The 24,752-nt window shown below is 41.0% G+C and overlaps 1 protein-coding gene and 1 long non-coding RNA gene across 3 annotated transcripts; both read left to right on the forward strand.

Annotated features, from left to right (window-relative positions):
• Positions 1–3,464: 3,464 nt before the first annotated feature.
• On the forward strand, positions 3,465–10,614 carry LOC120443239. 2 transcript variants are annotated; one of them, XR_005615265.1, is made up of 5 exons: positions 3,465–3,866; positions 4,034–4,089; positions 4,749–4,832; positions 7,434–9,833; positions 9,911–10,614. It is a non-coding gene; the product is annotated as an uncharacterized LOC120443239 (long non-coding RNA). The 2 variants fall into 2 exon arrangements; XR_005615264.1 differs by having other exon boundaries at positions 7,434–10,614.
• A 3,230-nt stretch (positions 10,615–13,844) lies between these two features.
• Positions 13,845–24,205, forward strand: rest (RE1-silencing transcription factor). Its single transcript, XM_031754912.2, has 6 exons — positions 13,845–13,996; positions 16,324–16,603; positions 17,342–17,917; positions 18,032–18,192; positions 18,288–18,371; positions 19,782–24,205. The coding sequence occupies exons 2-6, from the start codon at positions 16,359–16,361 to the stop codon at positions 21,638–21,640; spliced, it is 2,925 nt and encodes a 974-aa protein (XP_031610772.2). The 5' UTR covers positions 13,845–13,996; positions 16,324–16,358; the 3' UTR covers positions 21,641–24,205.
• Positions 24,206–24,752: the final 547 nt, after the last annotated feature.

Here is a 24,752-nt window from a genome sequence, read left to right on the forward strand (position 1 = left end):
GCCTGATCCGTCTGAAATTCATAGCCAGCTCTGACATGGTGCCATCAATCTTTGAATGCTGAAAAAGCAGCAGTGTATCCAGAAAACACATTATATGCTGCAATAAATGCACTGCCCAAGTGTCCCCTCTCCCCACTGCCTTTCAGCAGCAAGCAGCAGCAAACAGGTCGTCAGAGGAGCCAAGATGATGATTAAGTTTAACATTTTCTACAATATTGACAAAGCACTTTAAGCACAAGATTGTTAGTTAATAATTTAGAAATGAATATTGTCTGTATGGACTGCAACTCCCCCCCACAAAAAAGCACACATGTTAAACTGCGGTGTTAAGCGATGCAGTTGAAAAATTTGAGTGCGCCTAACTTTTGTGCCGGTGCGCCTAACTTTTTAAAGTTAGTCTAGAGCCCTGATAGTACATATAATCTAGAAACAGGCCTGGGCAAAGGCCTGAATCTATTCAGCAACTTGTTGCGTTTGAGTTTGCTTAGTAACAGGTGACAGAAGATGTGCTAAAGAAGATGTCCAGTCCATGGGGACCTCAAAGGCCTGAGATCATCACCATATTTGGAAGAAGATGCTAGAGAGGGGAACTTCTGTGTCTGCATTTAGCTCTAAAAATGATCATTGTCTGTAAAAGATGCAAACAGGGGCGATTCTAGGATCAGAGCTTTGGGGGTGCTGAGCACCCAGAGAGCTGCCCAGCCAGGCAAGATAAACTTTACACGTCACAATGAGACTTCTTCCCTGTCTCTGTCAGTCCCTGCATCCTTAAATGTCTCCAGTTGTCCCGAGTTCCCTCTGACTGTCTCCTTGGTGCATTTAAACCCCTGTTCCTCCCTGTCCTCGTCGACTGTTGTCTTCATTTCCGTTATCAGTCATCATAATTTTACCATCTCTGTGCAAGTCTGCAAATTTCTTTATTAAATCATATGATTCTTAAATTCAACAAATCTCTCTGTGCCTGGGTCCTCGTCTCAAACCATGACATCACTGTTTTGTACATTTTAACGCAATTTAATCCCCACATTTGAGAAAGAAAGGCAAAACACTTTTTTTGAAAAGTCTGTAACAAAACCATCAAATCTGATAAAGGTTATTTAAATGCTGCAAAAGAAGAATGGATTGGAATAAAAAAAAAATACATATCCTAACCTTAATTACTGGGGGAGAATAATGAATGATGCTCATAGTGAGTAAGAAGTAAACTGAGTGCATTTGGACAGAGATTCACTTTTAATGTGTATGTATAATATAATACAGATACATAAAAAACACTCCCAAAACAGAATAAATTATTACAAATAAAAATCTTTACTGCAGATACTAATTCGACTGATTTAATAATACTAATTTTGTGTTGTAAGATTTGAGTTTCATGCTTTCATAGTGGTACTTGGGAGAGCTTGACATTTTTATCAGGTGGTACACACTGTAAAAAGTTTGAGAAACACTGATAAGTGTGTGTGCTTTTGGAAAACATTTAAAGCTGCTGTACAGAATCTTTGAAACAAGCCAGCTTAAAACACTTTTAGAATATAAACAGAGCATCTGCTTCTCTTTACAGCTCCTCACTCCACCAGGGCTCTGTTTGGCACTTTCTGATACTGTACTGCAGCAGTCATACAGACAACTGGACGGTCCAAAAGTTGGCCTACCTATTACTGGCTGAGGTTTTAGTAGAGTTGTGGCTGAACCACATAAAAATATATCATTAATTTTAATCTCCCCAATCAATGATAACGTTATGTTGGAATGTTGTTAAAGAGGGTCAAAAATGTTTCAACCCAGTTTGTTTTGCAGATTCTGTATAGCAGCTTTAATATAGGGAGAGCACAACTTCCAGATTATGAGTAAAATCAGGTTTTTTCTCTTTGTCAGTTTAACAGTTTCTGTTGTGCCTGTCACTGTTCCCTGTCTGTTTTCTTACCTGGTTTTTCCTGACCTTGTACTTTCTCCTCACGTTCCCCTTGTTGTAAAGGCTCACCTTTCAGCACATTCACTTCACCAGATGCACCTTGTTTCTTTTCCTCACCTTTGATTGGGGGTGGTGCTTGGCCTTAATTGCACTCACCTGTCATTTGTTATATAAGGACTGCACTCACCTACCCCTCACTCTTTCTTCACTCCCACATGGGGCGGCAGCTGAGAGATAGCAGTCCATGTGTGTCTTCCCTTTCTTTACCCATTATCCAATAAAAGGACAAAACCTGCAAATGACTGATGACTGCTTAATCTCATTCTAATCGGATGAGCCCATGATGATGACTACTTAAACCCTGAGCCTTCCTTACTCCAAAACACCCCTGTCGCTGATTTTACTACAGAGCAGGACGGATTGTAGGGTAGCAAACATCGTTGGAAAACATGTTTTCAACACTGCAGGTTACCTGGGTGTAATGTTTTTCAGCTAAAAAGAAACATGCTATGACTCCTACCTAACTATATAAAGAGAAACTGAAGGTTAAATGCAGCTAATATCTCCTGTTTTAAGCCAGGCACTTACACCTCCGCTCCTCTGCGTCTGCTGCCGCTCTGGCAGCAACGGCGCTAGAGCCAGAGTAGGGGAGAGCCGAGCTGGAACAAACCATTTTGGGAGGGGGGGGTGTTATCTATACTTTTGTTGTTAAAATGTTATGTCTCAACCAAGTACTGTATGCTTTTTATATTTTTAGCAGTGTGTCACACAGACAGCAAATATTGTCCAAAAAAAGTAAGAAATCTTTTGGGGGTGCTTTGATTCACCCCCAAAAATGGGCTAAAATCGCCCCTGGATGCAAATAATGTTCTTAAGATGCAAATTATGTTCTGGTAAGGCGTGAAGGGGCGTCAAACCCGACATTATAAAAGCAATTGCTTGTGTATTTTTGGGTGGAGAGATATGCTGATTGTGTGCAGTATCCATCTCCCCGTGCGTGTGTTCAATAAAATAATTGTTTGACCAAAGTCTTCTGGACCATTGTTGTTTCGTTCTTATCCTCAATATTTTTGAATTAGGGACAAGTCCCAAACACATCTTATTATCACATCCTCACATATCACAAACTTACGTTGCTCATTAACGCACACTTCTCACGGAATGACCAATTCTCTGCTGGTAATCTGGAGCAGAAAAGCGCAGGTGCCTTGCCCACGTTTCTCCCTGCCCATGGTCTCTCTCATACAAAGCGGTGGGGTGACCTCTACTGGCCACTCTCAAAAACTACAGGTGAACAACTGAACAGAATAAAACCGTAACTACGGGGCCTTTTGTACATTCACTCTCAAAGTTAATAAATTCTGGGACAAGCAGAAACTGTATTTTTAGCGGTGCATTTTGTGGCAGGCCAGACTGCTATAAAATGCACTCTCCTTGTAGCACCACTTTATCTTGGTTCAGGAGAGATGTCCTGGATATACATGATAATGTAACACGGGTGTTTTTGTTTGTTCATGTTTAGCGCGTTGGGTTGTGTTTTTAAAGCGAATGTTACGTTTTTAAAGCATTTTATGCGACAGGTGTGTGTAGCACTTGTTACACATCTCAATGGGAGAGCCATAGTCGAGACCACACCTTTACCTGACGTACAACGTGACGTATGGCGCACGCTTTCAAAACAACAATGGCGGATAGAAGATAATGCTCCTTTCGCTGGTTGCCAACCACCATTAAATAACAACAAGAAGAAAATATTGATCTGCTTTTCTTAGTTGTGCACGTTTAAGACGCGATTCAGACTCAAACAAAGCTGCAAAGCAGGAGAACAACATGACCATCAATTATTCTGTGCCACAGATCCAGTTCGCTGCAGCACAGATGATGAGATGGTGGAAGAACAAAAGAGACAATTTACGGACCGTTAAGATGTGCAACTTAGAAGCAGTCAGAGGTAACTGGATGGAGTTCAGTCAGGTTAAATGCACAGTTGATTGGATTATATCTGAAGATCGTATGCTATTCGTGACAACTCTGCTAGACTCCAAATTTCTCATCCAATTAATGCGGGAGTATCTCAAAGTAAATGAAACAACTAAACTTAACACTTTTTTCCCTAAGACTGACTGACATGGGAAACATTAAAGTTGAACTGGAACCAGCTAATCAGTCTGAAGGTAAGTGTTTTTTCACTTATTCGAGAGAAGTCAGAAATGTGTTCTTATTACTGTTTGGTTATTTTCAGTCAAATGCTAAGACAAAATGTCAATAGATGATAGAAACATGGACGTTTGCAACAGGTGAATTGGCGAACTAACGAGGTTGCGCCCATTTACCATGCTTAAAGCTGGTAAATGGTCAGTGGTCAGTGTTTTCAGGTGTGCTTGTACTACCTGTACGGTGCGGGGTGCTGACTAAGTCAGGCTAAACTCATTCAAGCGTCGAGCTAGTATTTTTTCATTTTTGTGCACTGCTCACTTGTCTTTACTGTGCTTTTTTGTCGGCACACATTTTGTGTTTATTGAAGCCTTTTGTGAATAATTTTGAAAATGTCAAAACTGGGAATTGGTCCCTATTGACAATACTCTTATTTTTATTTAATTTTTTTTTTTTTTTTTTTGCATTGCATATGGCATTTTGGATAGGTAATTTGTCATTGAAGTTTTTGCAACTATGTTTATTTGTAAATTTGTGGCTTCCCTGCACGGAAATTTATATTGTTCAGTTTGCATGTTAAAAGCCACAAACATGTAGCTAACTATAGGTTTTCCTGTGGAACTGAGAACTGTCCTGCCACGTTCAGAACATTTCCTGCCTTTCGTTCACATATGCATAGGAATCACAGAACCAGAAGGGAGACCACTGAGGAGGAGTTCTGTAAGTTCACTGGTGACCTCAGCTGTCAAGTTCCTGGATGTGGGTATGCTGCACAAAACTTCACAACTTAGATTTCACATCAAAGATGGGAGGGAAAAAGTATTATGTCCATTTGAAGGTTGCTCTAAATACTTCAGTGTCCGAACATCATTTTCCAGCCATATTTCTCGAAAACATAAGCCTACAGTTCAGCAGTCAAGGCAACAAGAAATTGGTGAAATTGCCATAGTACAAGGACAGGACACAGTTAATCTATTAGAAGACAGGGATTCACAGCACAATACTACTGATGAAGATTTATTTCTAGATTGATTGGCATTATTTTATTTAAAAATGCAGGCTACAATGCTCTTGCCAACCAGCAGTATACAGTGCATCATAGAGGAATTTCAGGATCTTCACAGCTGTGCAATGCACGATGTTCTGACAAACTGTCTGCATTTAATATTCCACAGGCAGAAGTGGGTAACATCATTCAAGAACTTTCACAGAATGATCTCTTAACACTGTACACTAAAGGTGTGTTGAGATCTGACAAAACAAGGAAGACAATTTTCAAAGAAAATTTCAGTTATGTGGAACCCACTCAGTTTTTTAGGATCTGACAGTACAGGCAAACAGCGTTATTTTCAGTATGTGCCAATTAAAGAAACACTGAAGTCTCTCTTGAGACAACCCACAATACGGGAACAGTACAAACAGTCAAAACTACGCCGATCACCAGACATGGTTTTAGAGCAGGGGTGGGCAATCTCAGTCCACGAGGGCCGGTGTCCCTGCAGGTTTTAGATGCGTCCTTGAACCAACACAGCTGATTTAAATGGCTAAATTAGCTCCTCAATATGTCCTGAAGTTCTCCAGATGCCTGGTAACGAACTAATCATGTGATTCAGGTGTGTTGACCCAAGGTGAGATCTAAAACCTGCAGGGACACCGGCCCTCGTGGACTGAGATTGCCCACCCCTGTTTTAGAGGATGTCTCAGATGGTCAAAATGTCAAGGATAATGCACTTTTACAGCACTATCCATCATCTCTTTCACTCATTCTCTACCAAGATGCTTTTGAAGTGGTTAATCCATTAGGGTCTGGCAAAAAGAAACATAAAATCCTGGCAGTGTACATGGCTCTAGGTGAGATCTTGCCACACAACCGGTCCTCTGTTGATGCAATGCAACTTGTTCTGCTTTGCAGGGACACGGACTTCAAAACTTCTGGCCATAACAAAGTTTTTTCCAGTCTTATTGCAGACCTTAAAGATATGGAAGAGACAGGGGTTCTGGTAGATGGAACCATAATGAAGGCAGCTTTGATAGCCATCTTAGGAGATAATCCGGGCTCCCACTGCATAGGTGGTTTCACTGAGAATTTCAGCTGCAGCAAACATTTTTGCAGATACTGCTTAATTGACAGGGAAAGCTTTATCAATGATCCACTATCACTTGGACAAAAAAGAACAGCTGATAACTATAAAGACAGTATTGAGGTCCTCTCTACAAGTGACCACTCGGTTGTGAATGGCATTAAATTTGACTGTGTTTAATTCACTGAAGTAATTCCATGTGTGCTCTGGGTTACCTCCATGTTTGGGCCATGATTTATTTGAAGGAGTGGTTTCCAGTGCCTTTTCGCTATATATTGATACCCTTGTGGTATCAATATATAGCGAGTGGAAGGGCATTTCACATACAACCAGTTAAATAGAGCAATTGGACAGTTCAAACATGTAGGAAGTGATGCTTTAAGTAAGCCATGTGAGGTGAAAACAGGGCAGAGGCTGGGGGGTTCAGCAGCACAGAACTGGTGTCTTCTACAACTTCTGCCTCTGTACATTGGTGAAAAGATAAAACATCCTGTGGATAGTGAGGTTTGGCAGTTATGCCTTAAACTTAGAGACACTGTGGATCTTGTATGTGCCCCCAAAATAAGTCACAATGACATTGCCTATCTAAAGATACTGATAGAGGACTATATACATCTGAGACACAGTAGGTTTCCTGACAAAGCTTTAAAAGCTAAACATCACTATTTGTTACATTATGCAGAGCTTATCCTTCACTTTGGACCACTCATTCGTTTGTGGACCCTTAGGTTTGAGAGCAAGCACTCGTATTTCAAAGCATGTACAAGAACAACTTTGTCAATCTTATGCAAGACTCTGACAGAACGGCATCAGTTACTGCAGTCCTACCTCTCAGTGGGCCAACTGTTTTCACCTACAGTTCAAATCATTGGAGAAGCAAGTGATTATATAATGCTGTCATTCAAGAAGCTGTGGCAAAAACAGGCTGCACCAATCAGACCACTTTGGGTGTGTCAGCATTTGTCTACAAAGGTACCAAGTATGTGAAAGGCTATGTTGCCATTGTAGATGACGCTGATGATAGCTTTGTTTTTTGGGAAGATAGCTGTTATACTTGACGATTCTGGATTGTACTTTATGCTCGAGTTGCATCACTCAGTACTTCTCATTGACCTTGGACTTCACTGCTTGGGTTGCCCTACAGAAAGAAGTGTGTGTGTGTGTGTGTGTGTGTGTGTAAATGCTGACAGTCTGATGGATTATTACCCACTACCACTTTATAACATGGCAGGCCTTTTTGTTGTCTCCCTACACCATTCAGTTTCCTCTTAATTCTTTTTCAGGGATGGAAATTGAAGAGGAACTCACAAGCCTCCTGCCGACACTAGACAGAGAGAAAATAATCTGCATTGTACAACATCTGACGGACGTTATTGGTGTACAACAAAAAAGTGATCTTTTGTTTGTGGAGGCGGAAGATCTCAAACCCTTTCTCACACCAATTCAAATACGTAAACTACTTCTTGCATTTAAAGGAGGTTTGTGTAGGTTCTGTACAACTCATAGACTTGAGTCTATGATTTGAAGGTCACTCATAGACTCATATGACACTGATTAGCTTGATTAGCTTTTTTTTTTTTTTTTTTTTTTCTTCACCATACTACACATGTACTTTGACAGTATAATATTGAAGAGCGTTTTGGGGCTCACATTGTCTGGTAGATGATTAACACGGAAAACATAAACAAAAGTAGACACTAAATCTAACACCATTAACCTTTCATTGGTAGTGGTACAACTGCTGCAAATGTTTCAGTAAAACATTTACAGATTTTACTGAAAAGGGAGAAGGACTGGGTTGTGGACATTATTCACTACTAAGAAGCATCAAATCTAGAGTTGGACATGTTAATCGAGATAATACAACTCATAGACTTTGTCAACCAAAGAGAACCAGGAATGAGGAAGACTGCAGTCCCAACAGTAGTGCAACCCCACCTAAAAAAGTTAGATGCCTTGTTGATAGCTATGGTTGTATTAATTGGCAGCCAGTTGAACTTCCTGAGGGGGAAACGCCAGCTTCTTTAGAGGAAAAGAAACACATCTTGTTAACAATTTTTTAATTCAGAAGGACCTGGAGCTGTGGAGAGACCTGATGTGAATGACTTCATGACTCACATATATTTCTCAGCGACAGCTTATCAACAGTTGTCCCTCACTTTCAGTAGCTGAAATTCAGGAGCAGTGGCCATTCTTGTTTACTCGGAAAGGTCTTTCAAACCACTTTCACAAACTCACAGGCATCGATATCAGTGAGCGCTTAGGTCAGGCCCTCATAACCAAAGGCAGAAGGATTATTAACTATTTCTCCAGCCAGAAGCTCAAATGGAACCTTGGTATAAGGACACTCATCCAGCAGATAGAAAGTGAGGAAGTTTTGACCAACAACAAGGTTGGCACAGCGGCCATACTTCTCATGATGAAGTACTACAAGGAAGATGAAGACTCCCTCTTTGTCTTAGCAGATGTAAGCTTTTTTCATACAGCTCTAGGTTCAATGCTGTTGCTTGCTGTCCGGTTTTGTTTTGGTTTTTTTGGGGGGTTTTTTGTTCTTGTTTTTGTTCTTTTGATGTTTTTTTGTTACATAAAATGTCTTGGTCCTTTTTCTGGCTGGAAACATCTACCAGGATGTCCCTTGAAGCAGAGAGCAACCTGCCAAGCACCCCAAGGCTGATTATGCTTGGTAAGAAGTCATTTATGAAATAGAGCTGATTAGACCATATTAAAATTTCTGTTTGGCACAGGAGCTTTTCGTGGACACAGGTATCCAGTCTCTGTTTTGTTAGCTCAAATTTCTGTAATTTCCTTTATAAACCAAGGTTGTTGGACATGTGTCTCAGTGAATCCAGCAAAGTAACAATATCAAGTTTCACATTACATATTACTGATCAACATGGTAGTCTAGCTATACACCAACAGCAGAAATACTGAAGTCAATACTGTAAAGTTTAACAGCAGCACAAACTCCAAAATAACCATACAGTTGATTCATCTCCGGTAATTTAATTGGGCTGACTCTTTGTTAGGTGTGTTTAATGTGCAGAATAATTCCCAATTATGTACAATCATAATATGTTAAAACGGACTTATGTACATAAGGCCATTAATAATTAACTGTACGTCGCTATTTGCTTTATGACTATCTAGACAGTGTGAAGAAGTGAAGTATTGAAATTATTTTATGTTGCATAATGACAACATGTTGCCCCTATACATTTACGGACAAAGTTTAATGACCGCCACCTGCTGGATGGTGAGTGCAGAGGGGCGTGTAATTGTTGAGCTGGACAAAGAGAACACCTTTGCTGATGCGATGTCAGTCCTCTTTGGTTCATTCTATGTATTGAACCTGGAATACCAGGAGTCAGCGTGTGCAACATTGGAAATAATTCAGAGGTATGTTTGAACAGTTAGCTAATAGTGATAGATGATGAATAAATTATCCCTAAGTAACTCATTATTTCAAATCACAACTCACTGTTACTGTATGTTACTATTTATTATGGCATGTTTTAAGGTTTTTTGTAAGGATAAACCCTGAAGAGGGAACAAAATGTACCTCCAAGGTTGGGACAAGCAGAAAGACTGGGACCACTGTGAAGCGAAAGGTTGTTCACATTAACCCTCATGTCACAACTTTCCTCCAGTGGCTTACTGAATTTGAGTGAAAAACTTCAAATTAGGTAACTGTTTTTGCCATTTATAGTGAATTTCTTGTATAATTTAAGTGACCAATGTGTTGTTACCTGTGTCTCCACAGATGATCCGTGGCCCATGCTTTCTGGACATTTACACAAGACGAACAACAATGAAGACAAGCTCTCTTGCCATCTTGCAAGATGCTGTCTCTGTCCAATAGGTTTTTTGAGTGCAACAGTTTTGATTTTTTTTTTCCCTTCTTTTACCCGTTTGTTAAAATTTATTTCAGCTACTTACACTTTAGTTGTCACATGTATTGGCTCACCCTACAAATCAATGAACTCAGTCCACAAAGCAAGATCAGGGTTCAGTGCAGGTCAGTCAAGTTCCTTCACACCACACACGCTCATCCATGTCCTTGTGGACCCTGCTTTGTACATTGATTAGGTGGTGTGAGCCAGTATTTTGGATAAAGTGTTTATAAAGGCAGAAGTGTGGGGCTTGATATTATATTCATTACAATTCAGTTTATTTGTATGGTGCCAACAAAATGAATGCCAAGGCACTTCACATTGTAGGTTTAAGACCCTACAAAATATAACTAAGAAAACCCAACACTTGAGCATATATTGTCTGCCATGATATGGATATGACATAATATTGTTATTGTTTGTACAACCATCTGAGAAAATAATGGATTACATGGTTTAGTAAAAACAAATGCTTCCTCAATGAAAATATGTTTTCAGTTCTTTTCAGTTTTTGATTTTGGAAATGTGTATTTCAGCAAGGAAAAATCAGAACACAAATAAAAAAGTGGTGTGAAGCACATGAATTATATTTTGTGTGTGTGTGTGTGTGTGTGTGTGTATCTATCTCGACCAATCGATCGATAGTGGGTATATATGTTTTTATAAAAAATATATATAAATAAATGGTACTTTTTTTTTTTTTTTTTTGGAACCCTCCAGTCTCTTACAGTATGTTACTGTTTCCTTAAATTACGGTAAATTAGGACCTGTTAAACAGTAAATGACTGCCTGTAGGAACACAGTATCCTCTAGCAGAGATGAATATTTTTGGTACTGATGATGCGTGACAACGGTAAGTTACTGGTAAATAAATTGCAGTTTATTACCTTGCAGCGGGCTTACAGTGACATGCCGTGAATAAACGGTAGTATACGGTTAAAAGACACCATATCTTGATAAGATATTTTATCTCTATCAGATCAGATAACCAAAATTTGGACAGATAAAAAACAAAAAACATTTTAAACCATTTTAAATGAAATTCATCCACTTAATGATTTTATTACACTGAGATTTAAAGAGCATGTAAATTGTTGTATTTTTGTAACAGTGAGTTAGAAAAATTCAGAGTAAAACAATACAGTCCTTTTGGACTGGTTGCAGGCCAGAATAGAAAAGCGGAAATTTACTGAAAAATGAAATTTTAATTTGAAAATATTTCATTCACAAATGCAGATTCTGGAAGAATGATCTAAAGCTGTTTAGTAAGTCTCTGAAGGCAGTTCAAAATGGATCAGTCTATAAATTACTCTTATTACTTAGTAATTTAAATTTATATATGTGTGTGCCTTTTTTCTTTTTCTCTCTCCTTTTGTATAATTTTATTTATTGACATATTTATTTTTCATATTTATATTTATGGATCATTATATTTGGTCAGCCTGTGTTGTTGTTACAATATGTTCAATACAGCTTTTTGTCTGGCAAAAAAGAAAACAAGTACCCATCCATAAATTTAAAGTTTATGCTGGACTTAGAATCAGTTTCATTATGTTTTTCCAGAAGCATTCAGCAGCACCTGGACTTCTTCCTCGGCGGGCAGTCTTTGCTCTGTCGTCTGTGCAAACTGAAGGTGAAGTGAGAATACCTGTAAGTAAGCTGCTGGTTGTTTCTCACTGTGGATGAAACTTTTAATGTTAGGGAGGCTCCAGATGGAGGCCCAGAGGTACCAAACCTCCACTTCCTCTCCTCATTCTCATTTCTTTTTTAAGTGGTAACTGCTCCAAAATCCTTTTAGAAAAATCAAAATAAATCAGGTTTGTATTTTGTTTTGTAGCTCCTGTCTCTTGTTTCCAGTAATGCTGCCCTGGTCTCATCTTCTTGAATTCTGTGTCTCGTTACCCTGATGTTTCCTGTATTGCTGAATACCTGATGCGTCTCTTTAAAGTCTCACTTTGCCCCAGTTCTTGTCACGCTGTATTGTCTTCTGTCTTTGTAGATGCCCAGCTCATTTTTACAATTCCTGGATTTATGTTCTCAGACTTTTCCAAACTCAGTAAATGTTTTCTTTTCATTTACCTTACACTTGCCTTTGCTGTCTGCACACCTAACCATTACCCTGGCCTTCTCTATAGTTCTCAATGAACTCTCTCAAATCAAACACCAGCCATACTGCTCACTGCTCTTGTTAAACTCTGGGATCCTTGTTCTTGAAATTTGGTACCAGCGCACTTCTATTCCATTTCTCAGTCATCCTCTCCAGAGCACGCCTTTCCCCCCTCTCCCAGCTGTTCCCTACTCTCACTATAGATCATCTCTAAGACTGTGTTAAACAATCTGATCAAAAGGTCCGCTGCCCTCTCTCCTAGACATCTCCTCCACAGGTATGTCATCTGGACCAGCTGCCTTTCCACTCTTCATCCTCATCATAGCTGCCCTCATTTCCTCCTTACGAATCATCAGCTCTTCCTGATTCACTCTTTCCTCCATCCACCCTCCACTCGCTCTCTCATTTTCTTCATTCATCAGCTCCTCAAAGTACTCCTTTCGGGTGTTAGTACACTTCCATCTCTGTCCTTAATCACCCTAACCTGTTGCGCATCCTTTCCAGTTTGATATCTCTGCCTAGCCAATTGATACAAGTTCTTTTGTCATGCCTTAGTATCCGGCATCCTATAAAATTCACTATAAGCCTTTTCCTTTGCTTTTGCCAGTCTGTTAGCAATGTTTTGATATACTCAGATGTTAATTTTGTGTTTAAAATCATTCAATAAGGAATCAAATCTGATTGACTGAAACAAAAATGATTCTGAGAAGTCAGTGGTGTGAGCATGTAACCCTTTATCATACTGATTCACATACTTTCATCATTAATGGGATAATCTAGTTGAATGATAGGTGTGTATACATATGGAGGTTTTACAATATGTATTAATGTATGTAGAATTTTTTTGTGATTTTGTCTGTGTCCACACCACAGTGGATTTAAAATTAAAAAAACAAAACAAAAAACAAGATGTGATTGAGGCACAGACTTTCAGCTTTAATTCTAAGAATTTAACAAGAGCATTGCATTAGCTGTTTAGGAGACAGACATTTCTATAGTCTCCCATTTTCAGAAACTCAAAATATAAAAATTCAAAATAAAATGAGAAAACCTGCATCTTTGTCCAAATATTTCTGTATTATGACAGAAACACTGTCAGTATTAAACCAATGTTTGATGGTAGAAAAGTGTTATTGTTCACTGGAAGTCGTTTTTGTTTCAAAAAGGCAAGGAAAGTTATATTTTCAAGCTGCAAACTGTCAGTGCTTGCTTTTGAAAAGTTGCCTACTTAACCTTCAAGTGACCAGGTGAGGTCAGTTATGGCTCAAGTCATATATTTATTTGTGTTCTGTGATATTTTTAATTATAATGGGCATGATAAATGTTAATCTGCTTCCTCTCCTTTTTTTTTTTTTTTTTTTTTTTTTTTTTTTACAGGAACTGGCTATTTGGCGTAGCAAGCACAAGAGTTCCATAACAATATAAGGCTACTTTTTGGCACAACACTGAAACAACAGAGTATAACTTTTTGTTTTGAATTAAAAAACAAAACAAAAACCTGTCTTTATTGTTCCGTATGAGGGAAAAGTCATCTTTGTAGGTAACTGTAACATTTTATATAAAAAAAATTAAAATCAACTGGATGAATCAGATACAATAATCAAAATAAAGTGAATAAAATTAATAAATAATACGATTTAATAAATAAATAATACGGGAGCTGATTTCCACACCTCCTCGCGCTGTGTGAGCGACGTGCTGACGTCACGGGCGTGCGTCGCTGTGGAGGAATGTGCGGAAAGTTGTGTCCACTTTTCTCCGTGCGCTGTTCGTCGAAGGGAGAAAGAAAAGCTACAAACAGAAGCAGAAGTCCAGGAAAAGTTCCGTAGAGTTCGGACGTGAGGAGCCGGTAAGTGTCCGGGCTGCAGGGCAGGAAGTGTCGGGCTGAAAGCGCATCTGTGCGGGGTTTTTGTCGGAGCGGAACGGCTGCGAAGTTGAAGTCAGTTTGGGAAAATGGAGGCGGTGAGGTGGTGAAGAAGGCGCTGTCCGGGGCTGATCAGGACCATGGCTAACACTCTAACACATCGACCCACACTTTCCCCACATTTTCCCGGCTGCCAGCTGCAGATTCACCGCTGGAAAACAGCTGGAAAAGCTCCTGTAACACTTTAGACCGACTCCGAAGTGCCGCAGTAAAATGTCGCTGTTTGATTCGACTTGTGCGCTTCCGCAAACGAAGTTTGGTGAAACTCCGAGAGGGTCTGAAATGGTGGCTGTAAATTACAACGGCACCTTTACAGCCACCATTTTTTTACACGAGTAAAATATAATCTCATGGCTCAAGTTTAAAGTGATTCAATCAGACGTCTCAGGAAAAAAAAATCGGGAGTGAGATTTTATTTTTCTACAGAAAATAGTTCCTGATGTTGTTAGTCCCCAGACATCCTCAATCTGTGCAGATTATTGCACTTTCACTTTTTAATCCTTCACCTACTTAAAACCTTCTTCTTATGCCCACTCTGACTTTATTTATTTTGATCCAAATCTGCTGAACAAGTTTACTTTCACCACTGCTAATTTGTGCTCGACAGATTTATGGAGGTATTTGTGTTTTTATGTGGCTGAGTTTAAGGTTTTTGTCACTTCTGTTTTTCCACCATAAATTCGGCTTATTTTCTGCTGAATAACGTTGACCTTTAGTTGGTGAGATGTGGGGTTGAAGTAGCTGCCAGGCGGCCTCCTTTCCCGCGGGGTGGTCCTCTAAACTTGGTGTTTTTCCAGTGGGACTTCTGTGTGGCGCTGTCGACTGAGCCGTGGTGCTGCTTTCAAAATGGCCGACAGAGAGATGCAGTGAAAGTTTTCAGTTGTTATTTCAGCGTCTTCACTGCAGGATGTTTATTCTGAGAGGAAGGAAAATTACCCTGTAATGACTTCCTCTTTTTTATATTAGGCAAATTCATCTCCCGGGAGGCTCATTGATTAGTAATAAGCGCTAATATTTAAAATTGGTAAATTAAAATGACGTAAGCCTCAAGTGACCAAGCTATTTAAGCGACTAACATGACAAACGAATCGCTTTTTTTTACTATGAAAAATATTTTAAACAAAATAAAATAAAATGAAGTCCCTTTTTTTTTTTTAAATGAGTTAAAAACACACATTGTATCAGTAAAATGTATTTATACAGTCCAAGTATTACAAATAATAAAAAAAAAGTTTGTCTTTATTTTAGTAATACTGGGAAAAGAAAACATTTTTAAAAGTTAAGACAAACACTGACATATTTTATTCCACGTAGGAGTACACTGGTGCTCATTTGTTAACTGTGCATATGCACTGCGTAAATTGTGAGTAAGAAAAATTTACACACAAACCAGTGATTTATCAGTAATTTTATACCTGACTGTGTTCGTACTCTACCCTCAAACTTAGATGTAACTCCGACCATGCATGAGAACAAATAGTGGCCCTTGTCTTAGGAAAAATCACAAGTCTTTAAATTGAAAACTGCTGCTAATAACAATAATAAAACTATTGTTGTTATTATTGCCCTTTGGTCATCATCTACAGTTTGCAAAAATCCCCCAAACAAACCATAATGTCTCAGTCAACCAGGTCATGGTAGCCTAAGAAGCAAGAAGGCAACTGGACTTATTTAAATTTCTTGAAAACGTTTCACGTCTCATCCAAGAGGTTTCTTCAGTTCTAAAGCCAAAGTGGAAGTGATAAAGTGGACCCCACCCCCCTTCTTGCCTTAGCGGTGCATGTTTCTCTCTTAAAACATCATCACCACTTCCGCTTCAACTGGAGGTAAACTAGAGAAGTGATAGAAAAGTAGTGGCAGTATGCAGATTGCACAAGCCTGTTGGTTCAGAATGAGTCTGATTTAGTAACATACGCAAACAAGCTGGTGCACATGTTTTGTAGATTCTTTTTTTGCACAGGGTAGGAACGGCTCCACTCAAATATTCAGAAATGAGGGCCATGAGCTTGTGTGGTGTTGTTTAACAGATTTGCATTTATCTGTAATTATGAACATTATTAAGTAGATTGCACTCAAATCCTACATGAGAAAAACTGTTATCTGTGGTCCGTCTTAGGCAGAGAGGATTTAGAACGCTTCATGTTCAGTGTTACACATAAGTTACAGGAAAAAATAACAAGAAACATATATGTGGTTATAATTCTGAGATCGCAGTTATTAAAAATATTCCTCCCGTGTCGTTGTCCCTGCAGCTTTCTGTGTGTCGAGGTGAAGCGCTGAACTCCACATGGCAGTTCAGCCCGTGTTCTCGCTCGACATGTTCCCCGTGGGCGTTCCTCTGATGGAGGATGGGCAGAATCTCAGCGACATGCCCAGGAACACGCTGCCCGCCCCTCAGTTGGTGATGCTGGCAAACGTGGCAGCGGTGACAGCCGCGGAGAGTGGTGGTGGATGTGACGGTGAGAAGGAGATGATGGAGCTGAAAACTGTGGGAGGCAGCTACTCGGACAGCGAGGACGAGAGTGTGATCAGGTGAGGAAGTGAGAACGAGTCTGACCTCGGCTTGACCCCCATATTTAACCAAGGGAAACTTTAACCAAACATTGAAACTATTTGCTAACACAGTAATTGACTTTTATTGGCCAGTTGTGATGCTCCATGGGTTGTTTGCTATTCCTGGAAACATCCAGCTGTTTCTATATTTGACATTAATAGAAAAAAACTTCAGCGACAGCTCCTGTGAATGGCAGAAATCATAATCACACTTTTTTTCTGTTGGGATTGCGTTTGGTCCAACATGATTACACACACAGGGTTCCTGCGGGTCATTAAAAAGTCTGGAATTAAAATGAAGGAAGCTAAGATCTATAAATGTTTTATATTTCCCTGTGAAGTTGCAAAAGGCGTTACATATTCTAGTTAAGGACTGCCCGTGATGCTCCCATGTGCTCCCAGTTCAGAAGCTAGTTATCTGCCTTTTTTGCTGTCATGGAGAATGAGTTGTTGCTTTTGTAGTCATTTTCCCTTTCCAGCAGCACTTAGTGTGGGTAGTTTGGTTTGATTTCAGCTGAGCTGTGAGTGCGTATTGTGAGGAATTCCCTTGTTTGTGCAAAGGATGCCCACAGCAGGCAAAATATTTTAAAGCATACGCTAGATTTTCTGATTGAGATATTACTGATAATAAAAGAAAGACCTGCTCTGTAGAACCTGATAGTAATATTGCAGATACCTGTTTCATCTGGCCACTAACTCACCTGTGTGTGCGATCAGGTATGGTTACGAGAACCAGAATCAGAGAGATGCTGGTATTGAGAAGTATCCCGAGACTCTGGGCCCAGGTATCCGCGCTGTGGTTGTTGGAAACAGGACAGAGGAGAATGAGAACGAGGATGAGGAAGACAAAGCTGAAGATCTTTCCTGCCCGCCTCAGCCCCGCTCCTCCTCCTCCTCCGCCACCACCACCAAAACACCACCTCCCCAGGGTGCCAAACGTAAAGACGGTCCTGCTGTGACGGAGAGCACGAAGAAGAAGAAACCGTTCCACTGCAAACCATGTCACTTCCAGGCGGAAAATGAGCAGGAGTTTGTGGATCATCTTAGCAGCCACAGCATCAGCAAGATGATGGTGGTGAACCGGGTGGAGGGGAGGAGCAAGACCAAGTCAAAGGAGGCGGAAGCACCCGAGGCCCCAGCAGGTGGGGAGGCCGAGAGCGGCGGGGAGGTGGCAGCCAATGCAGATGATATCAAAGGGCTGATCAGGTGTGAGCGTTGCGGCTACAACACCAACCGATACGACCACTACATCGCCCACCTGAAACACCACAACAAGGAGGGTGAAGACCACAGGTAAGACCTGCACTTGTGCACTGACACACACACACACACAGTTTGCCTCCATATACCAGCATTTTTTTTTACCGACCTGAGTGACGAATGTGTGCTGCCGCTGTGTCTCTGCAGGGTGTTTAAGTGTACTCTGTGTCCATACACCACCGTCAGTCAGTACCACTGGAGGAAACACCTAAGGAATCACTTCCCCAGCAAACTGCACACCTGCAGCCAGTGCTCCTACTTCTCTGACCGCAAGAGCAACTATATCCAGCACATTCGGACTCACACTGGTACGACGGTCCTCTGTGTATCAGTCTTTTAGGCACTAACAGTGTCTGTATGTAGGTGGTCGTGGGACCTCAGTGTTGTTTTCTGTCTATTTCAGGTGTTCGCCCTTTCCAGTGTCCATACTGCGACTACTCAAGCTCACAGAAGACCCATCTGACCCGACACATGAGGACTCACTCAGGTAAAACTAACTGTAGAGGCTAATAAATCAGTTGGAGAGCTGAATAGTCACCTGTTATATCAGTTGTACAGCACTGCTCGATGTTTCTCTTAGCCGGCCAGAGTGAGTGGTTTGCTTTCTTTGTTTGGCACTTGTTCCAGGATTAAGCAGATGGCGTAAAGACCCGGGCAGTTTTTCAGAGCAGTAGTAGTAGTAGTTTCTTGTCCCTTGAAAGCAGGATTTGTCCCATATTTATAAAATACGGCTGAGTTTAACACCCCTGGTCTAGATTTTGAAATGTACCTTTCTTTCTTATCTAGCTCATAGTTGAATATCCAAGACCCGAGAGTAAAACTGTTAAAATATTAGTATTACGGTAGTTGTAGTGCTCACACTGCTATACTTTAGTAGATGTAGCATGGTGATATTAGTGATATATGATAGGACTAAGCAGAATTAATGTCACTGATGTTATTGCTCTGTTTTTGTTCCTCTAACTCACTGTGAACATTTCTGTTTGTGTTGCTCTCACTGAAGCTGTCGCTGTTGGACTAACATGGTAACAGCAGAACTACATGCTACCACCTCCTGTGTTGTGTTGTGTTGTGTTGCTGTGTGGGGCATTCACACCGAGGAGCAGATGAATCTGAAAACAGATCAGCGGGGTTGAAAACGGCCTCAGATTTAAGTGGTTTCAGTTTATCTGCTCTTCTGTGATCCTCAAACTCCTGCATGAACAATCCTGTTTCAGTTGTTTGGCTTCCATCGGGATACACAAATAAACCTGAATGATTTGAAAGTAATAATTTTGAAGATTTTACTAAACAAGACACAATTTATAGATTTGCTGAGAAAAGGTTAAATAAAAAACTCCACCTATAAAAAGCAAAAAACATATTAACAGCAATTTGACCAATCTCCACGTAACCAAATTTTGTGAGGAGGGTAGGATGGTAAAGTTTTGTTGGTTTGGTCAGCAGTAATTGCCCTCCCTCACCCCGTTGGATAAATGTTTGGTCTCTGGGCTGCAGCTGGAGACCCTTCAGCTTCAGCAGTCATGATCTTTGGCCTGAAAGGTGGCCACTTTAAAACCGAAGTTGATGTTTGGAAGCTAGTTTGCTTGATTTCACCATGGAGCTCATTCAAAAAGCAGCAGCCACAATGGGAATTTGTCCACAGGTCCACAAGGAGATTACCTTGAAGTAGAGATCAGTCAGATTTATGCATGGTGTGTTTTTTGTTCTTTATGGTTAAGAAAGGGACCTCAGTGTTGTGAATACAGACATATAGCAGTTACAGACAAACATAAGGAATCAGTCTACTGATGTGTATAGATCCTCAAGTATCAGACTCACCTGCTGCATGAAGCTTTTCTATATCCTACTGCCTTCACTGCAGGGTTGTAACACTTTCTCACTTTCTTGTGTGCAGGTGAGCGTCCTTTCAAGTGCGAGAGCTGTACCTACTTGGCAGCCAACCAACACGAGGTGACTCGACACGCTCGACAGGTCCACAATGGCCCCAAACCTCTTTCCTGCCCCTACTGTGAGTACAAAACCGCCGATCGCAGCAACTACAAGAAGCATGTTGAACTCCACCTCAACCCTCGGCAGTTCCTCTGTCCCCTCTGCAAGTATGCTGCCTCCAAGAAATGCAACCTGCAGTATCACATCAAGTCTAGGCACTCTGGCTGCAACGTTGCCCTGGATGTTTCCAAAGTCAAGCTGCGAGTCAAGAAACCAGGTCCAGAGAGTGCAGAGGAAAAGTCAGACTCTGGAGCAAATAAGCTCGATGATTCATCCAGCATTGAGGAAGACCTGGACATGGACAAGGGGGAGGAGGAGTCGAGTCCTATCAATCTGTCAATCAGAAAAAACACTCGGCCCAGCGCTGGCCAATCGGTACAAACCGAAACACCTGACAAGGTTCAGAAGAAATCAACCATCACATCTGAGAAACTGCCAAAGACGAAGGACAAAGTGGAATCAGAGAAAAAGATCACAAGACAGAAGAAGGTCGAGAAGGTCACTGAGAGTCCGGTGGAGAACGCACCTGTTAAAGAAATCCAGACGGAGACAGGAAGTGTAGAGAACAAGGTGAAGAGACGAGCCAAGAAGCTTGCAACAGAGAAAGTAGCTGTTCAGAACCAAGCAGAAGCACCCATAACCCAGAAAAACCCAGCAGAGATTGAGAAATCTGACCAGCAAAGACCAGAGGAGGCAAGATCAGCCAGGCAGAAGCTGGACAAAGAGGAACAAAAAGTGATGCCTGAGAAAGAGAAAGAAAATCAGAAGAATGACAGCAAAAATGCCAGCAAAGCCAGAAAGTCTGGAACAAAGAAGTCTGAGAAGACCACAGAGCACGTCAAACAAGCTCCACAGAAACCCAAGTGTCCAGAGAAAGGTCAGAAGGAAAAGGTAGTCAAGGAAAAGACCTTAAAGAGGAGAGCTGTGGAGGCTTTAGATCTTTCCAGCAAGCCCTGCACTCCATCCAAAACCAGGAGGGTGAAAGCCTCAGCTGTGGAGGATGTTCAGTCTAAACCTGCCTCACAAGAGACCAGCAAGGTAACTGAGTCCAGTCTGACAGCACACAAGTCCAATGGGGCAATACCTGCAAAGCAGAAGAAGACAAGGAGCTCCAACAAGAAAGCCACCATCCCTCAGCCTGCTGTGGAGCCAGCAGAGGGTGGAGCAACTTCAATCAACAGTCCATGCTCAGAGGCTCCTAAAGTTTCTCCTCATCTGGACAACTCAAAGAAAACTGCTCACAGCGACCCAAAAGAACACAGCCCTGCAGCAAGAATCACCTCCGCAAGTACACATGCTCCATCAGAGTCGGAAAAGACTCCGAACAAACCCTCTGAGAAGACGGACATTTCACCCACCTGCAGCTCCGGTGAGGACACGCCTTCTCCTACTGAAGAACAACCTGCCCCAACATTCCTAAAACCCAAGTCACCACCTTCTCTGGTGCTCCCTGGGCAGCGAAGCAAACCCACCGAGCCCGAGGATGACGAGGGCATCCACAGCAGCCACGAAGGAGGGAGTGACATCAGTGACAGCGCCTCTGAGGGCAGCGATGACTCCGGCCTCAATGGCAACGGCGCCGGGTCGACTAAGATGCCCAATGACCCGGAAACACCCACTGATGAGATCCCAACTCCTACTGAGCTAAAGAGTCACATGTGCATCTTCTGCGACCGCACGTTCCCCCTGGAGGTGGAGTACCGGCGCCACCTGAACCGCCACCTGGTGAACGTCTACTACATGGACAGCAGTTCCCAGAAATGAGGAGCTGTATCCATCACACTGTGCATCTTTAGGACCCATCTCTGCTTTAAAGTGCAAACACTCCAGTTGTGTGAAATAAGACTGCACAAACATATAAACTGAACAAATGTCTCATCATTTGGTGTCCAAGCACCAACTCTTCAAATTTAGCAGCTGATTTCTATTCAGTTATCACCAGATTTGGTCTTGTTTTGCTCAGATTCCACAGCTTTTGATTGACTGATTTGAAGACCTGGAATCCTCCTCCTCCTGTGGAGTCCTGGAAGAGGTGTCAGGGGGCTGTGTTAGGTGCTCAGACCCTTTTGAACTTTTACATGCTGGTCTGGTCTGTAGGGTCAGTTTGAGCCGACACAGTGGCATGTACATATGCTTTTCTCTCTCTCAGATCATGTCCACCTCAACTCTGCTGTAGCACATACAATGAATTTTAACATCATATCAATTTTCATGACCGCCACAGAACATCTGAAGACCTTTTTGAAACCTGTCAGTGTCGTAAAGTCTCCATGTAGGAAAAAAAAAAGATTTTCTAGTGTAAAAGTGGATTTTTGTTCTCCCCATTTTTAAAAAAGAGAAAAAGAAAAAACATTCAGTGCCTTTGACAATCAGCTGTTGAAATGTTGCGCTCTTTTTCTCATTTGTTTTTATATTTGTCGTCTGAAAGTTCAAGTCTGCAGAAAAATGCTTTTCCCCTTTGGTGTGTTCAAACAAAACCTGAAGCAGAGTCGCTGGAATGTTTTTGGACCTTTTCACAATCACAAATATTAATAGCCAGTGGGAGGACTGCTGCTTAATAAACCTCACCAATACCTGAAGTCATGTAACATTCAAATGAAGTCCTAAGATTACGCTCCTTATCATTTAGCAACTGGCTTTTCCTCCATTTCTGTCTTGAAGAGAATGAAAAGTCTGCAGGAAAATTGACACAGCTCAAAGCAAATCTGTTGAATTTGCGTTCAGTTCTTCACAACTTTTTCCAAACTTTGTAATCATGCTGCACTTAAACTTCACTTTGCATTTGGTCTGAACATGCCATTTTTGTGTTAGACTAGTGTTAGGGCCACTTTATGGAAAAGGTTGATTAAAACCAAACTAAATAATAAGTCTACTTAAAATAACCAGATTTTTGAAAGGATGAAAACCTGCTCACACAATTATTTTGTGTTTCCACAAAAAAATGATGTGTGTGTGTGTGTGTGTGTGTTGAGCAGGCTTCAAACCACACCTGCTAAAGCCATTATTGCCAGGTTAGCACCTGAGCCCCACGCCTTCAGGATCAAACACCAAGTGTCTCACTGTTTCCTGTGGTGGCCTCTCACTATTTCACACAGGTGTGACCACTGATGTTCTTGCATCTGTGCATTAGCAGCTATTTGAGTTTGCGCAAATGTGTCTAACGGGAATAACTGAATTCCTGATACTTTTGACCAGACTGTGCAAATTTATCAGCACAGGCCATATTATAGAGGCGCCAACAGGAAGATGAATTTTATTCTCAAAATTCCTTTTTTTTTCCTTAGTGGGGCCCTGGTACCAGTTTGTGAATGCTTTGAGATGTGATTGGTTAAAGATCTGGTTATTACACCAGCTCTAGTAAAACATTAAATTCCGTTAGGGGTTAGGGGTTGGGGGGTTATATTCTTATTTTTCATTACAGTTTCAGTGCAATATTCCTTTTAGTGGAGAGTGGAGACGCCAAAGTGTTTTCTTTCCGACTGTACAGAGTGATCGTCGTCCGAGGACTGTTATTATTACAGAGGCTTATTGCTATCAAATGAAAACGACATCATACGTATGAGTTACTGCTTGTAAAGGTTTGTGTCAGCAGCAGGTTGTGTAGTTTCTGTAACTTAACGATGAGGATGGTGTTATTTGATCTTTTTTGTAATTAAGCTCATTGGGGCTCATCGAGTCTTCGAGACCAAGCACTGCCCTCAGTTCTTGGTTTCAGGCATCTCTAAGCTTAACTGAACTGTGACAAAAAGGTGAAAATGATATTTTTAAAAAAAGGAACTAAATCTATTTGGGGCTGCGTTCAGAGGACACTACATTTATGTGAGCCCAAAAATCCGTCCAGTGGGTCCCGAAACAGCTTCTCTTGCTAGTTCACACAGAGATCAGAAGGTTCTTCCTGCTTCTACAGACTTTGTATTTTAGTTTCTGTCTTGAAGCCTCAACTGAGCACTTTGGACTCCACCATGTTGGTTTTTGGAAGCTACAAGGAGAGGGTGGAGTCCTTCATTAGCCTATTTTCAGTCTCCATTCATCTGCCTGAGATCTGCTTCACACCTGCAGGTGTACAGCTGAATATCAGAGTAACTGAGTGATGAAAATGATCAGATAAAATGACACCAACTTTATCGTTTACAAAGGTTTGCAGTCTGTTTAACAAGATGAAATGTCTTCTCCTGTCAGGTTTAAATCAAATTAGAAATGTTTGTCTAACTGTCTGATGTTACTGTGAGCAAGTTGAGTGCACTCTTCAGCTAAAAACTAACCGATTAAAGCTTTAATCTGTAACGTACTTTCTTCTGCTTTTTTGTAAATAAAGATTTCCAAACACTATCAGCAGCTTCCGCATCTGTCTGGCCGTTTTTAATAAAGTTGGAACACATTCAGAAGTAACCGGAGCTCGGAGTCTATTAAAAGCCTCATTAGTCCTTAATGTCAGACATCAAAGAAAATCTGGTGTGACTTTAAATATAATCTATATGCTGGCGACAACATATTTTAAAATATCACACATGGATGTGTTTTTGCACAGAATGGAATCAAAGCATCACGACCAGCTAACACCGAAACTCCCCAAATTAACAGTTTACCAACAGATTTTTGTGAATACGAGTTTAAACAGTGAAAACTAAGATTTAATGTGAGGGTATTTCCACCTAGGCTTTATTTATATAGTGCCAAATCACAACAAGCGTCTCAAGGCGCTTTATATTGTAAAGACCCTGCAATAATAGCAAGATAACCCGAACAATCAAATGACCTCAAATGACCCCCTATGAGCAAGCACTTGGTGACAGTGGAAAGGAAAAACTCCCTTTTACCAGGAAGAGACCTTTAGCAGAACCAGGCTCAGGGAAAATTAGCGTACAACGTAGTGAAA

Source organism: Oreochromis aureus, linkage group 2 (assembly GCF_013358895.1).
Source record: "Oreochromis aureus strain Israel breed Guangdong linkage group 2, ZZ_aureus, whole genome shotgun sequence".
Lineage (NCBI taxonomy): Eukaryota > Metazoa > Chordata > Actinopteri > Cichliformes > Cichlidae > Oreochromis > Oreochromis aureus.